Source organism: Dipodomys spectabilis, unplaced genomic scaffold (assembly GCF_019054845.1).
Source record: "Dipodomys spectabilis isolate Male_0828 unplaced genomic scaffold, ASM1905484v1 ptg000173l, whole genome shotgun sequence".
Classification (NCBI taxonomy): domain Eukaryota; kingdom Metazoa; phylum Chordata; class Mammalia; order Rodentia; family Heteromyidae; genus Dipodomys; species Dipodomys spectabilis.
Genome location: NW_024870850.1, coordinates 11,603,856 through 11,620,439, shown reverse-complemented (window position 1 = coordinate 11,620,439; position 16,584 = coordinate 11,603,856). Strand labels below are relative to the sequence as shown.

General features: G+C 48.6%; 1 protein-coding gene and 2 pseudogenes across 1 annotated transcript; all 3 read right to left on the bottom strand.

Annotated features, from left to right (window-relative positions):
• Window positions 1-4,546: 4,546 nt before the first annotated feature.
• Window positions 4,547-7,913, bottom strand: LOC122119652 (annotated as a pseudogene).
• A 403-nt stretch (window positions 7,914-8,316) lies between these two features.
• Window positions 8,317-11,687, bottom strand: LOC122119651 (annotated as a pseudogene).
• Window positions 11,688-15,339: 3,652 nt separating this feature from the next.
• On the bottom strand, window positions 15,340-16,305 carry LOC122119650 (olfactory receptor 7A17-like). Its single transcript, XM_042693650.1, has one exon. It carries the CDS (start codon window positions 16,303-16,305, stop codon window positions 15,340-15,342), a length of 966 nt encoding a protein of 321 aa, XP_042549584.1.
• Between the last annotated feature and the right edge of the window lie 279 nt (window positions 16,306-16,584).

Here is a 16,584-nt window from a genome sequence, read left to right as displayed (position 1 = left end):
GGCAGCCCCTGGTAGAGGCCTACGCCGGAAGTGAATCGCCCCAGAATCCGGAAACCGGAAGTCGGTGAGTGGCGTCCCTTCGGAACCGGAAGTTCTGATTTCCTGCCCCAGAAGCCAGAGAGACCAAGCTGGAATCTCCGTGTGCGCGATCGCCAGGAAAATGGGGAGAGATCTCGGGAATCCAGAGCTAAGGATTTGTTTTCTTCCAGAAACCCTGAATGCCCAGAAAAGAGCATTTTAAAAATCAGAACCTGTGAGCAATTGAAAGAAGGCTGAGGCTGGACGTGAGCTGTGGTCAGACACTGGAGGGGAGAGGGAGGACGATTCGGTCAGAGAGATCACCAAAGAGTGAGTGAGTGTGTGAGTGTGAGTGTGTGTGAGTGTGTGTGAGTGTGTGTGTGTGAGTGTGAGAATGTGTGTGAGTGTGTGTGTGTGTGATGTGTGTGTGAGTGAGCGTGTGTGTGATGTGTGTGTGAGTGAGTGTGTTGCAGCCTGTGATGTCAGCCTTGTATTGCAGGACAGTGGGAAGAGGGTGAACTCTAGGGAGATCTCTGCGGGATACTATGGAGCACGCATGGGAGGGTTTGGGGAGATAGGGAAGGGATGTTGACGTCAAATAGGAAGCAAAGAGCGGGGCCAAAATTGGAACCTAAGCCATGAAGACTGAATCACTCAGCTCAGAAAGCACCACAAAGCCCGGTAGGCGGGTAGGGGTGACTGTGTGGTGGCTGCTTCGGGCCACGTTTTCAGGTGACTTCCTTCCCAGGGGATGAACTGGAACCTGTCTTCTACAGGAAGAGGGAGATGTTTTCAAGCAGGTGAAAAGAAGAGAGCTTGTGGGGAAGGTCTGGACCAGAAAGACCCCTGCATCACCGTGTTTGTTGTAGTAGTTCCCAACAACACATGAATGGATGAATAAGAATGAAATAAGTATTCAGAGGCCAGGCATCCCAGCTACTCAGGAAGCTGAGATCTGAGGATTGTAGTTTGAAGCCAGCCGGGTCACAAAAGTCTGTGAGACTCATCTCCAATAAACACCAAAAAGAAAACTGGAAGTGGAGCTGTGGCTCAAGTAGTAGAGCATTAGCCTTGAGCAGAAAAGCTCAGGGATGGGCACACTCACAAAAAGAATGAGATCCTGTCCTCAGGAAATGGATGCATTAGGAAGACATGCTGTTGATCATGACAGGCCCAGCTCACAAAACCCAACATATTGCATGTTATTTTTGGTGCACATCTTGCTTTTTTGTGTCTGTTATGTAAGACCAAATGAGCAGCAGATCACTTTCTCTGTTCTCCTTTGCATTTCCACAGAGGTATGCGAATGTACTCCTCTACGAGTATAGTCAAATATGGAGTAAAATGAAAGAAAAGGACAGATTCTGCCATACAGAAAATGGCAGTGAGGGGAAGGTGAAACTAAGTGTACAACAACTGTATTAAGCATTAATAGTGGTATTAATAACTAAGCATATGCACATATTATACTGATAATGTAATGCAATCAAGAGTTCCTAATCTCATTGGTGCTGGCCTAGAAATGAAAGAATGTATAAAGAATGCTTCCCTAAAATGTGGCCCATTGTAAATGTCCAGCTAGTGTGTGTCATTTTTCTGAAACAATAAAAAAAAATACCAGATCTGGGCTGGGAAGGTGGCTCAGTGGCAGAGTGCTTGCCTTGCATGCATGAGGCCCTGGGTTCGATTCCTCAACACCACATAAGCAGAAAAAGCTGGAAGTGGCACCGTGGCTCAAGTGGTAGAGCGCTCACCTTGAGCTGAAGAGCTGAGGGACAGCGCCCAGGCCCAGAGTTCAGGCCCCACATCCAGCAAAAAAACAAACAAACAAACCAGGTCTCATCAGGCACCAGTGGCTTATATCTGTCATCCTAGCTATTCAGGAGGCTGAGATCTGAGGATTGTGGTTCAAAGCCAGCCAAATCAGGAAATTCTGTGAGACTCTCTATCTCCAGTTAAATACCAAAATAAATCTAGCCGTGGAGCTGTGGCTCAAGTGGTAGAGCCCTAGAGTGAAAAAGCTCAGGAACAGCACCCTGGCCCTGCGTTCAAGCTCCAGGACACACACACACACACACACACACACACATACACACCCCAAGTCTTTAGCATGCCAGCATGCCATTTCACTTCTGACAAGGTTGTCTTTGTATTGAGTTGGGGACACTTTTGATGGGTTAGGTGACAACATACATTGCTGTTTATCCGAAGGGAAATACAGTAAGTCACCTGCTTCACAGACTTTTTAAAAACTCAGAGGAGAAAAGACCTTGCTATGAGAGTAAATAACGAGCTTTAAGGACATATTGAGAAAACTCCACATAAAGTTCCTGGCTGGACAGAATCACTCTGAATGCACAAAGACAGAAATATTCCTCGGGGTAACATTTAAAAGGGGGGTCTATCTAGAAAGAATCCAAAGTTATATCTACAACCAATCTAGAAAATGTCCTCCAAATGCCGCTGAGTATAGAAAATAGGCAAATGATCACAGCAAGAAAACGAATTTCAGTGGTTCTCCATCTCACAAATCATAAACGCCCTCAGCTCACCGCAAGGTTCTCCTCTCTTTTCCCTAAATATCTGCAAAGTCCGTGGACCCTGATCTACCTGTGGGAGATGGTTTTATGCATCTCGATCCTCCTCTAATTGGGCTGCCGTTGCTGTCCGTTCCCAGCCCAGGACGACCTCCATGGCTGCGCTCAGCATCAGCGAGTGAATTAACCAAGCTAGCAGTGGCCGCAGCCGCCTCTCAGCCCTGGGCCCGGCTGCGGTGGCTCTCTCTCGACCTTAGGTAAACGTCGGAGGCTTCTGTCTGTCCGCAGCTCTTCCTCGGCACCAGCTGGGCTCTCAGACTCCCCTGGGTGGGATTTCATGAGTGGAAGGTCCTGTGTGGGAAGAATTCTCCCCAATACCAGTGAAGGATGGAAGATGGCAGGGAGTGGATTAGCATTGGGTCTGGAGCTAAGATGGGGTACCCCAAAGCTAGCCAGCTTGTGTGGCCCAGCCAGGGACACTCTCTCTCTCTCTCTCTCTCTCACACACACACACACACACACACGGACAATGGCAATGGCAGAGGTGTTCACAGAACTGTGAATCTGCACTTTAGGTTCATTTCCCTCCTGGGGGAATTTACCAAGAAAGCATATTTACTTACTTTTGGATTATTCCCAAGATACCTAGTTAAATGTCAATTGAATCAGGAGTTATTACTAGTCTTGTTTTATCCCAACTCTCCATTTAAGCTTTCTCCAAAGTCTAAGATTTCTCTGGCCACTGGTAGCTCATGCCTGTAATCCCAGCTACTCAGGAGGCTGAGATCTGAGGATCACAGTTTGGAGCCAGCCTGGACAGAAAAATTCATTTGATCCTTATCTCCAAGGAACAACCAAAAAGCCAGAAGTGGAGGTGTGACTCAAGTGTTAAAGAGTTAGCCTTGAGCATAAAATCTCAGGAACAGAGCATGGGCCCTGAATTCAAGCCACAGGACAAACACAAAAACAAAAACAAAAGCAATTAATTTCCAAACCATCCCCTTGGCACTGAGATGTCAAATTGTGTGATGAGCCCATGGCTCATGCTTGTCAACCTAGCTACTCAGGAGGCTGAGATCTGAGGATCACGGTTCAAAGCCAGCCGAGGCAGGAAGGGCTGTAAATCTTATCTCCAATAAAACCACCAGAAAACTGGAAGTGGTGCTGTGGCTCAAGTGGTAGAGCGCTAGCCTTGAGCTGAAGAGCTGAGGGACAGCGCCCAGGCCCAGAGTTCAAACCCCATGACCAACAGAAAGAAAAAAAAAATTGAGTGATGGAACTGAGTAAGGGGAGATGAGCATGATTTCCTGAGGCTGCCATTTTCCAGGGACACGTCAGTGGTTTATCTAGTTATGTGCTCATTTGAATTACAGTCGATGTCTATCAGCAAGCTGCGGGTTGCAAGGCAGGAAGTTCCAACCACGGGAACCGGCTGAATCTACTTTCTCCTTATGATCTCCTTCCTTCCCTCCCTCCCTCCCTTCCTTCTTTCTTGCTTTCTTTCCTTTCTCTCCTTCCCTCCCTTCCTCCCTTCCTCCCTTCCTTTCTTCTTTCCTTCCTTGCTTCCTTCCTTCCTTCCTTCCTTCCTTCCTCCCTCCCTCCCTCCCTCTCTTCCTTCCTTCCTTTTTTTCTTTCTCTCTCTTTCTTTCCTTATGATGCCAGTTTTGGGGCTTGAATTCAGGACCTGGGCCTGGGAACAGTCCCTGAGCCATTTTGCTCAAGGTTAGCTCTCAACTATTTTGAGCCACAATGCCACCGCCTCCTCCTCCTCCTCCTCCTCCTCCTCCTCCGCCTCCACCTCCGCCTCCTCCCCTCTTCCTCGTCCTCGTCCTCCTCCTCCTCCTCCTCCTGCTTCTGCTGCTTCTGCTTCTGCTTCTGCAAAATAAGAATCTAACGGGGACTTTTCTGTCTGGGCTGGCTTCAAACAGTGATCCTCACATCTCAGCCTCCTGAGCCACTGGTGCCTAGCCTCCCCCCCCCCCAGAACAAGGCTAGAAGAGCTCAGTATTCCGTCTCCCCGGTATTTCTCCGATTCTGAACAACCACAGTTGATGGAGATTGACGCGCTCACCGCGCAGGTGGCACCCAGTGATGAGCTGTCTCAGGGCTCCCGTCATTTCCCTGTTCCTCCAGCTGTACACAAGGGGTTCAGCATTTGAGGGACCACGATATACATCACGGAAGCCATGGCATTTTTAGTGGGGAGCTCATGTACACCCCGATGCCTGTCGCATAGAATAAGCACACCACGGAGCGGTGAGAGCCACAGGAGGAGGAAGCTCTGCGCCTTCCCCTCCCGCTTGGGATCCTCAGCGCGGAGGGGACGATGTGACTGTAGGAGAAGATGATCCCCAAGAGAGGCACACCGGCGAGCAGGCTGGTCCCCGAATGCACCAGCAGGGTGTGGATGGACGCGTCGGAGCAGGAGAGGCCGATGACCTGGACGAGTTCGCAGAAGAAATGGGCTATTTCCACATCCGGGCCGAAAGCCAGCCGGAGCAGCATCAGCGTGTGGAGCAGGGCGTTGCCCGAGGCGATGCCCAGGCAGAGCAGGGCCAGGAGGACGCAGACGCGCGTGCTCATGACGATGGGAGACCTCGGGGGCTGACAAATGGCCACGTAGCGGTCATAGGCCGTCGCCGCCAGGAGACAGTTCTCTAGCCAGCCAAACACCAAGACAAAGCCGAGCTGGGAGAGGCACCCGGGGTAGGAGGCGCTGTGGCCCCGGGCTTGGATGTCCGCAGCATCTTGGGGATGGTGTGGTGCTGATGCAGAGGTCTGTGATGGAGAGGGTGGAGAGGAAGAAGCACATGGCGGTGTGGAGGTGGGCGTGGGAGCCGACGGCCAGGATGATGAGCAGGCTCCCCAGCACGGTGACCAGGTACGCGGACAGGAAGAGGCTGAAGACCAAGGGCTGCAGTGCTGGGTCCAGGCAGAGAAATCTGTGAAACTTTATTTTTTTTTTTTGGGTCCGGTCATGGGGCCTGAACTCTGGGCCTGGGCGCTGTCCCTCAGCTCTTCAGCTCAAGGCTAGCGCTCTACCACCTGAGCCACAGCGCCACTTCCGGCTTTTTTTCTTTTTGCTTATGTGGTGCTGAGGAATCGAACCCAGGCCTCAGGCATGCAAGGCAAGCGCTCTACCACTGAGCCACCTTCCCAGCCCCCCCCCCCCCACCCTTTGAAACTCTTAAATCCAATGAATCACCAAAAAGCCAGAAGTAGAGCTGTGGCTCCAGTGGCAGAGCATTAGTCTTGAGGACAAGTTCAGGGACAGCTCTGAGGCCCAGTTCAAACTCTAAGACCAACACACACACACACACAAAAGCCCAAACAACCAACCTCCAAACAACAACAACGACAACAAAATCCTCTTGATTTATTACCATTCTGTAAGTATTGGTGACTCCAAGGACCACCTGTTTTTTGAGGCTGTACAGTAGGTCAGGTTAGGGATGAGCAGAAGGGGAAGGGCAGGGCCTTGTCAAGGTGGAGAATTCCGTTTGATTTATAAAAGACTTGAAACCTTGGCTAATTGTCAGAGAGATGAGGTGAGGTCATGTGCCTTTATTATAATCTCTGTGTTGGTGCTGGTTAAAAAAACAACAACTTGGAAACCTGGCACCAGTGGCTCACGCCTGTATCCTAGCTAGTCAGGAGGCTGAGATCTGAGAATCGAGGTTCAAAGCCAGCCTGGAAGTAAAGTCTGTGATACTCTTTTTTTTTTTTTTTTTTGGGTCCGGTTGTGAGGCCTTAACTCTGGGCCTGGGCGCTGTCCCTCAGCATTTCAGCTCATGGCTAGCGCTCTACCACTTGAGCCATAGCGCCACTTCCGGCTTTTTTCTTTTTGCTTATGTGGTGCTAGGGAATTGAACCCAGGGCCTCAGGCATGCAAGGCAAGCGCTCTACCACTGAGCCACCTTCCCAGCCCCAAGTCTGTGATACTCTTATCTCCAATGAACCACCAGAAAACCAGAAGTGACACTGTGGCTCAAGTGGTAGAGTGCTGGGCTTGAGCTGAAGAGCTGAGGGACAGCGCCCAGGCCCAGAGTTCAAGCCCCATGACTGACAAAAAAAGTGTAAACCAAAATGAGAAGGAAAGCATTCAATGCACTTTAAATAAGAAGAACCAAGAATATATCCAAAATAAAATTCAAATTTAGAAAATCTTGCTTGAAATTTCTAACACTGCCATTGAAATGAATGAGTGACTTATTCATTGAAGAATCTACTAAAATTCAATTGAATGTGGACATACAAAATAGTATAGAATTGCCTAGGAGACTCTGTGGATTCTAAGGATTCCATATGTTTATCTTAAGAAGCTTTATTTCTCCCAGAATGTGACTTTCCCCAAATCCTTGCATAGAAATTCTATTTGGTCTCAACAAGATGATGTAGCACTTAGGGGCAAAGATGCAGCCTAGGAGGCCCGCACTGGAGGCCAAGATGGAGAAGACCTTGGCAGCCACCAAAAAGCTGGAAGTAGAGCTGTAGCTCAAGTGGTAGAGTCAACCTTGAGCAAAAGAGCTCAAAGACAGTGCCCAGGTCCCAAGTTCAAGCCTTAGGACCAGCTTTTTCTTTTCTTTTCTTTTTTTTTTGCCAGTCCTGGGTCTTTTTTTTTTTTGTCAGTCATGGGGCTTGAACTTGGGGCTGGGCGCTGTCCCTCAGCTCTTCAGCTCAAGGCGAGCACTCTACCACTTGAGCTACAGCGCCACTTCTGGTTTTCTAGTGGTTTATTGGAGATAAGAGTTTCATGGACTTTCCTGCCTGCGCTGGCTTTGAACTGTAATCCTCAGATCTCAGCCTCCTGAGTAGCTAGGACTACAGGCCTGAGCCGCCAGCTCCCGGCTCTGGGTCTTGAACTCAGAGCCTGGGCACTGTCCTTGAGCTGCTTTTGCTAAGGCTAGTAGCACTGTACCACTTGAGCCACAGCACCCTTCTGCCTTTTTCTGTTTATGTGGAATCAAACCCAGGGCTTCATGAGTGCTAGGCAAGCACTCTACCATGAAGCCACCTTCCCAGCCAGGACTTGCTTTTTCTCAAGGAAGTTAAAAATGAGAAGAGGGGGGAAAAAAAAGAATAAAAAGAATGGAGTGGATATGACCAGTGTGTGTATGTCATGTAGACGCTTGGAAATACCACAATTGTACAGTAAATACCTACTAATTAAAACATAGGAAAAAGGTATCGATACTCCCTCATATGCATCTGGGGAGAAGATGACAGAGATGCCTCTGGGGAGGGATTGTCCAAGATAAAGTTGGGCAAACGGAAAAACTGAGCAGAATGGAAACAGGACCTCGAGCACGGGAATACAACCTGCTCACCACAGTCACTCACCGAGCGCTGAACAGCCATGCCATTCAGAAGGGACGCAAGGACACGACAAGAAGGAATCACAGAGTCCCAAGAAAGGAGAAAATCTCCTTTTCCATGATAACATTTTTATCTTCTTAGTTGCAAAATGAAGATTTTTCTCCTCCCCATAGTTGTTCAATGGATGGCTGTTCTTTAAAAAAAGATCATTTATCGAGTGGCATTTATATCATCAAGAGGAGATTGTTTATAAAATTATGTCCTCGGCGATAAGTGGGGAGTTCCAGCTATTTCTGATCCAAAGATGGGTATTTGGGGAGGGGTGCGTTGACTAGCATCAAGCATAGGAAAGCACATTTTGCAAGTGGATTCCATAGAAAAGCTGATAGCAACAAGGAGCCATTCTGGGAGTCGGATACAGGCAGTCATTTCTACCTCTGTAGCATCAACAGTCACAGTCTGACTCTGCAGCTCTCGTCATCCCGGGCAAATGCTCCAGGCTCCGTACAAGGTCCGCTTCCATTCTTCCTACCTTGAAGAGTCTTCTCAGAGCCCTCTTGATGTCTGGGTTCCTGAGGCTGTAGATGAAGGGGTTCAGCATGGGGGTGACCACCGTGTACATCACCGAGGCCGTGGCCGTGGAGTGTGTTTTGGGTCACAGTGGGAGTAGTGGTCATGCCTAGACAGGAGCAATAAAATAAGGAGAGCATGGAGTGGTGTGAAGAACAGGTGGAAACAGCTTAGTACTTGCCCTGAGCTGGTGAGATTTGACAGACGGAGGAAACGATCTTGGAGGAGGAGTACAGAATGCCAGCCAGGGGACAGAGCCAGGAACACAGCTGCCAGATACATCAGCACATCATGAAGGAAGGGGTCAGAACAAGCATGGCGGACGACCTGGTTCAGCTCCCAGAAAAAGCGTGGGATCGCCACAGCAGTGCAGAAGCACGGCTGTAACACTGGAAGCTCCATAACATAGAGTGAAGAACATTCAAACCCAAGAGAAGAACCACCACGCACAGAGCTTAGAATCCATGATGGCCGCGTAACGCAGGCGTGACAGATGGCCACATGGCGGCCCTAGGCCATCAGGGTCAGCAAAGAGATGTCCAATCCATAACGATGATGAAGAACTGCATTTGGGTGATGCAGCTTTCGTACGTGATAACCTTGGTGTCTGTGTGGATGTTCAGCAGCACCTTGGGGACGGTGGTAGAAGTTAAACCCGTGTCCACGAGGGACAGGTTGGAGAGGAAAGTACATGGGCATGTGCAGATAGGAGTTGGAGATGATGGCCAGGATGATGAGCAGATTGCCGAGCACAGTGAGCAGGTACATGGACAAGAACAGCCCAAAGAGAAAGGGCTGCAGTCCAGCGTCCTCTGAAAGTCCCAGAAGTAGAAATTCTGATGTCCAAGAGTTATTCGTTGGCCACGTGGACTTGAAGTAACTAGCAACAACGAGAAAAACATGGTTGAGAGAGCTAAGCAATACTAGCCTGGCAAAAATAAAATACCGCATATACACATTCTACAGTCAAGACCTGAATTCTGGAGTTTCATACGTGACTCCTCCCAGACTTTGAATTCTTGTCCCATTCTCCATCTTTGTCTAAGAGCTAAAAGTGTTTAAACACCATTTCAACCCTGATGGCTCTCACCTGTCATCCTAGCTACTCAAGAGACTGAGCCAGCCTGGGCAGGATAGTCTGTGAAATTCTTGTCTCCAGTTAACCCTCGAAAATCCTGTGGCTCAAGTAATAGAGTGACAGCCTTTGGACAGTGCCCAGGCCCTAAGTTCAAATCCCAGGATTAGCACCAGAAGAAAACAAAGGTAAGTTGGGACTGTGAAGGTGGCTTAGTGATAGAGTGCTTACCTAGCATGCATGAAGCCCTGGGTTTGATTCCTCAGCACCCCATAAGCAGAAAAAGCTGGAAGTGGTGCTGTGGCTCAAGTGGTAGAGCGCTTGCCTTGAGCAGAAGCAGCTCAGGGACAGTGCCCAGGCCCAAAGTTCAGGCCCCATGACCAACAAAATAAAATTAATAGATGGCAAAAGCATCCTGAAAATTATCAGAATGTTCTAGGTCAGAAGGCAAATATAATAAGCAAGAAAACAAAGTCCGAGTTAAAAAAAATTTTGAGCAACATATCACTCCAAAAGTCAATAGGGAAATCGTAAACTAGAATCTTCCAGGGGAAATATGATAAATGCACCAGGGAATATGAGCAAATGAAAATCTTGCTCCACCTCAAGTCGCTGTATTTTCCTGCGTAGGTAATAAGCTCTTTTTTCTCTCCCATCTGATGAAACACTCTTTCCGTCCTCCTCTCATTGTGTCTCCACGGCCAGCACTTGGCATTGTCAACACTGACCTACACCACTGAGTTCCTGCCCCTTCCTGGCCCTGGACACGAACACATCCATGCATTCATCAAACCAGCAAGCGATCACGAGCAGCGCTCAGGTCTTGGCTGGGCTACCTTGGGTCAAGGTGACCTCTGGTCAATATTCTTGACAACTGTCTCATAGACTCATAGATATCTGGCCAACACTGCTGGGCTCCAACTCACTGATGTGGGTTCTCTGAATAGAAGGTCTCCACTTGGAAAATTTAAAAATCCCTTTTTTGATCATTTACTATGTGATGGAGATTAAGCTATACATCCAGGCATAATAAGTAACCACGAGGGTGCAAGCATCGGTCCCCAAGCTAGAGGCAGGCTAAAAAATAAAAAGGCTGTCCACAGTTAAGATGGTGTCAGAATGATTTCTGGCAGGTCTGCTCATTAGACTCGTCCCCTTCTTCTTATTCCAGTCCTGAGTGCATAATTCTCCCTTAGGGATGTCACTGCCAAGAAGCAATTTTTTTTTTCCGTTCTGAGATTTGCTGTTCCCAAGGCACTTGGCCCAGCATAACGTAAAGCAGTCATTAATGTGCTTCCATTCACTCTCCTCGCTCGCATCAGCCTAACTCATAGCCTAGCACAGCCCTCCACTAAGAGTTTTCAGAAGTCTACGAATGAACAACTTTACTTCACTGATTTCCTGGCCTCCACAAACTCCTGATGTCTCAATAAACTGATTCTCAGGATGCTGACATCCTAGCTACGTGGAAGGTCGAGGCCGAAGACTGTGCTTCAACTCCAGCTGTGCAGGAAAGTTTGTGAGACTCTCAACTCCAATAAACTAGCAACAACTAGACCAGAAGTCTAACTGTGGCCCAAGTAGCAGAGCACTAGCCTTGCTGAACAGCACCCAGGCCCTGAGTTCCAGCTCCAGGAGCAACACACACACACACACACACACACACACACACAAGATTTCCACTTAATTAAATTAGGATTAATGAGGTGTGTGTGTGTGTGTTCTGATACTGGGACTTGAACTCAGGGCACTGTGCCTGGGCTTTTTCACTCAGAGCAGGTGCTCTACCACATGCACCGCAAAGCTCTGCATGAGCCAGTTAGGAGCCGCACGAGAGGGGGTCAGAGAGGAAGTCCATGAGGTCAGGACATCACCGTGTCCTGGACAATGCGCAGGCCCTGGGGGAAAATCCTCTTCCCCATCACCACGGCTGCCCCACAGGAGCCTGGGAAATTCTAGACTCACTTCCTGCCTCCAGAAACCTTTGTGATGTCACAGTGAACGTAGCCAATGAGAGAACGCGATGACAGTCACAGCTGCCCACAGTGATGGTGACCGAGGAGACTCTGCTCTGTGGCCGTGAATCGCTCTGAGCTTCCAGGGACTCCGCAGCTCACGCTGAGCTGCATCACCAGGGGGGATTTTACGAGCTGGTACGAAAGCAGCGCCATGGCACACACTTGATTTGCCTGCCGCGAGGCGAGAGCACAATAGAAACCATGGTGCTCGCAAGAAAGTCAGCTCTGGAGACCGGAGTCCTGGCTCAGCTGGGAGAGCACCACCAGCCAGTGGGCAAAAGCATCGGCCACTGAATTTGAGTCCCGGTCTCAGACCAAAAGAAACAAGAGAAGCAGCGACTGACGCTGACGTCTGAAATCCTGACCTGAGCGCTGAGGAGTGGGGAACGTGGCTGGTGGAGAAACTCAGAACACACACCTTCCCTGCACGCTGGACCGCAGGCATCAGTATGCGACTGCCATCGCACCCGGCAAGCTGGGCACCGCTCAGGGTCGGGAAACTATTGTCTCAGAGAAAAGCCCACATATTCATATTCATTGAAACGCTGAAAATAGCCAAGATAAGCAAGCTGCCAATGTCTGCGTTCACAATGAACAACGGATGACTGCATCTAGACAAACTGAGCAGGAGCTGAGCCCCAGTATCCACACACACACACACACACACACACACACACACACACACACACACACACACACACACACACACACACAGCTTCAGAAGTTAGATTTACTCATATCCTATTCTCTGTCTGTGCTCTCCCCTCCAGCTCCCTATTCCCAAGTGGAGAAAAAAAATGACACTTTTCCTTCCACTCCTTGCATAGTTAGATAACAAGGGCCATCTGCCAATTCAGTATTGAAAAGCGCTTCAGAAATACCCACTGTCTGCTAATGCTGAGTATGTCTAGTGGAGATACTTTTTTTCTTTGCTCTTTAGCATACTCACGGAGTTCATTCTATTTTTGGTACTTCTAATTCTCAAAATATAATGGCAATTTAAAGCATGGTTCATTTCTTTTTTTTGTCGGTCGTGGGGCTTGAACTCTGGGCCTGGGCGCTGTCCCTCAGCTCTTCAGCTCAAGGCGAGCGCTCTACCACTTGAGCCACAGCGCCACTTCCGGTTTTCTGGTGGTTTATTGGAGATAGGAGTCTCACAGTCTCTCCTGCCCGGGCTGGCTTTGAACCTCGATCCTCAGATCTCAGCCTCCTGAGTAGCTAGGATTACAGGCGTGAGCCACCAGCGCCCGGCTGGTTCATATCTTTTCAATAATACCACTCAGAAAAAATAATACCAGGGGCTGGGAAGGTGGCTCAGTGGTAGAGCGCTTGCCTTGTATGCATGAGGCCCTGGGTTCGATTCCTCAGCATCATGTAAGCAAAAGGAAAAAAGCCGGAAGTGGTGCTGTGGCTCAAGAGGTAGAGTGCTAGCCTTGAGCTGAAGAGCTCAAGCTGAAATGCAATCAATGGTAGAGTCAGAGATTTATGTCCATAGGCATTCAATCTACATAAATGAAAATGTGGAACCATCCTAATTGCCCCCAGTCATGAGATTGTGTGTGTGTGTGTGTGTGTGTGTGTGTGTGTGTGTGTGTGTGTGTGTGTGTACACCGATGCTGGGACTTGAATTCATGTCCTGGACGCTGCCTCCTGAGCTTTTGTGTTCAAGGCTAGTGCTCTACCACTGAGACACAGCGCCACTTCTGGCTTTTTTGTCACAGATGTTGCTGCCTGGGCTGACTTTGAACTACGATCCTCAGCTCTCAGCCTCCTGAGAAGCTAGGATTACAGGTTTGAGCCATGGACATCTGTTGCAGAAGAATTATTAAGCAAATGAAAGAGCCTCAATAAATAGGAAGGATGTGTGTGTTTAGGAAGCATTGGAACAAAATGTTTCAAATAATGATACGAATTGGGATTGTGGAGTTATTTTGGTTTTCTTCCCTGAGGCTAGGCAGGAGGGTTGTTTAAGAAAATCAAATTTAGCCAGGTGCTGGTGGCTCACACCTGTCATGCTAGCTACTCAGGAGGCTGAGATCTGAGGATCGCAGTTCAAAGCCAGCCCAGGCAGGAAAGTCTGTGAGACTCTTATCTCCAATAAAACCACCAGAAAACCGGAAGTGGCGTCGTAACTCAAATGGTGGAGTGCTCGCCTTGAGCTGAAGAGCTGAGGGACAGTGCCCAGACCCAGAGTTCAAGGCCCACGACCAACCAAAAATCAACAAAAAAAAAGAAAGAAGAAAAAATCAGATTTCTTTTTTTTAAATTTTAATTTATTGTAGAGATGCTATACAGAGGCATTACAGTTACATGAGAAAGGTAATGAGCACATTTCTAGTTGAGCATTGTTATAAGAGCCCAGGATGACCCATTGCAACAACGATAAAAGACACTATGTTGGAAAAGAACTTTACAACTTTGGGGGGGGTCTGGGGAGGAGGTAGGGGAGGGAAGGGATAGTAGGAGAAAAATCACATTTCTTTGAGGCAGTATTGAGATTTGAACTCAGGGCCTCACGCTTGCTTGGCTTGTCAGCTTGCTGGTGCTCTACCCCTTGAGTGACGCCTTCAGTTGTTGGGAAAACCATTTGGAATTCACGCAGACCACAATGCACTGGAGTTGATTAAGGAGGGAGAGCTGAGCCCTAAATTCCAGTGTGGATGTTCTGCATGTCAGGGCTGAGGAGAAAAGAAAGCACTGGAAAACCCAGGGTCACGGGAGGGAGAATGGGAGAGGCGGGGACCTGGGACAGTTTCTTTTCCATTGCAGACATATTTCATACTTCACACAGAACAAAAGAAAACGCTCTATTTCTCCATTGGACCCCCTGAGGCTTCTGGGAAATTTTTTTCTTACTCTCATTTCCTCTCAGGAACCTATTTTGTCAAGACACTGGTTAGAGAAGCAACTGCTCTAAGACTATCATTATTTCTCTTTAATTGGATTGCTCACTACAAAGCGTTGTGTGTGACTGTTACAACTTAGACCCCGTGTCAGTTGAGATACTTCATATGCATAAACAGCTTCATTAAGTGGCAAAACTCCCTTGCACAACTACTTGAAGATAATAAAACAAAGGAAAGTAAATACAGCTATTATTTGTGCATATTTATGGGGTGGACTGTGATTTTTTTTTTTGAGTAATTGGAGATGAGAGGCACAGGCTTTCCTGCCCAGGCTGGCTTTGAACTGTAGTTCTCAGATCTCTCCCTCCTGAGGAACTAGGATTAAATGTGTGAGCCACTGCCGCCCGGCTGGAGTGTTGTTTTTGAGATATAGATACGTGTATGTACAGATATAATGTAATAATCAAATCAGAGGTTTTAGTGTATTCTCTCAAGCATTCATTGTTTCTAGTTCCTAGTGTGTGGGAGCATTCCAATCCTTTTATTCCAGTTATTACAAAATATGCAGTATGAGCTGGGCACCAGTGGCTCACACCTGTAATCCAAGCTACTCAGGAGGCTGAGATCTGAGGATCATGACTCAAAGCCAGCCCAGGCAGAAAAGTCCCTGAGACCCTTATCTCCAGTTAACCAACAAAATGTTGGAAATGGATGGAGGTGTGACTCCAGTGGTAGAGTGCTAGTCTTGAGTAAAAATGCTAAGGGGTAGCACCTAGTCCCTGAGTTCAAGCCCCAGTCCTGGGAAATTGGGTAACTGAATTGTATAGAGAAGCCAAAAATCAGAGAAATTCAAACTCCAGGTTAAAAGGGAAGGGATATGCTGGCCATCCGTTGTCTGATGAGGGAAAAACAAAAACAAAAATACTCCCAGCCTGCTCCTGAGTCTTTAAAACCTGCCGTCACCCACAATTCAGTCTGCGGACCGAGGGCATTTTCATACTGTCTGCCACTAAGAGTTTGTTCAGAGCCCTCTTGAGGTCTTTGTTCCTCAGGCTGTAGATGAAGGGGTTCAGCATGGGGGTGACCACACTGTACATCACCGAGGCTGTGCCGGTTGAGTGTGAGTCTTGGGCCACAGTAGAGCTGAGGTACACACCCAGGATTGTGCAGTAAAACAAGGAGACCACGGAGAGGTGCGATGCACAGGTGGAGAAGGCCTTGTACCTCCCCTGGGCCGTGGACATGGCCCGGATGGAGGAGACAATCTTGGAGTAAGAATACAGGATGCAGGCAAAGGGAACGAAAGCCAAAAACACAGCGGCTAGGTAGATGACCAAATCATTGAGGAAGGTGTCGGAGCAGGCGCTGTGGACCACCTGGTTGAGCTCACAGAAGAAGTGGGGGATTTCTGAGTGGGCACAGAAAGACAGCCGCAGCACCATCAAGCTTTGTAAGATGGCGTGCGAGACACTCACCATCCAGGAGCCCAGCACCAGCCCCACACACAGCCGGGGGCTCCTGATGGCCGTGTAGCGCAGCGGGTGACAGATGGCCATGAAGCAGTCGTAGGCCATCACCGTCAGCAGAAAGATGTCCATCACTGAAAACAGTAGGAAAAAATACATTTGGGTAAGGCAGGATTGATAGCCGATGGCCCGGCTGTGCGTGTGGAGGCTGAGCAGCATCTTGGGGATGGTGGTGGAGGTGAAGCAGACGTCCACCAGGGACAGGTGGGAGAGGAAGAAGCACATGGGCGTGTGCAGACGGCGGTCGGAGGCGGTGGCCAGGATGATGAGCAGATTCCCGAGCACGGTGAGCAGGTACATGGACAGGAAGAGGCCATAGAGGAGGGGCTGCGATTCGGGGTCCTCTGAAACTCCCAGAAGAAAGAATTCCAAACTCTGCGTGTCATTCTCGGGTTCCATGTGGTTGCTCTGGCTAACAAGAAAGGGAAAATAACACCACGCAGGTCTCCAACTGCAAGCTGAATAAAAGGCTATCTGTCATATGCATTCTGCAACCGTGACAGTAGTTCCAAAGTTTTCTGTGTGAATTCTCTCCCCCATCTCTGTTTTCTAGGGGCAGGGGAAGAATCTCATTCCATTCTTAGCCTTTTCTCGAGGTCATGTATTTAAAAAAACAACTTGAATTTCATGCATTTGAGGAATATGATTTCATGATGATCATCTTGCCGCTAATTTCTA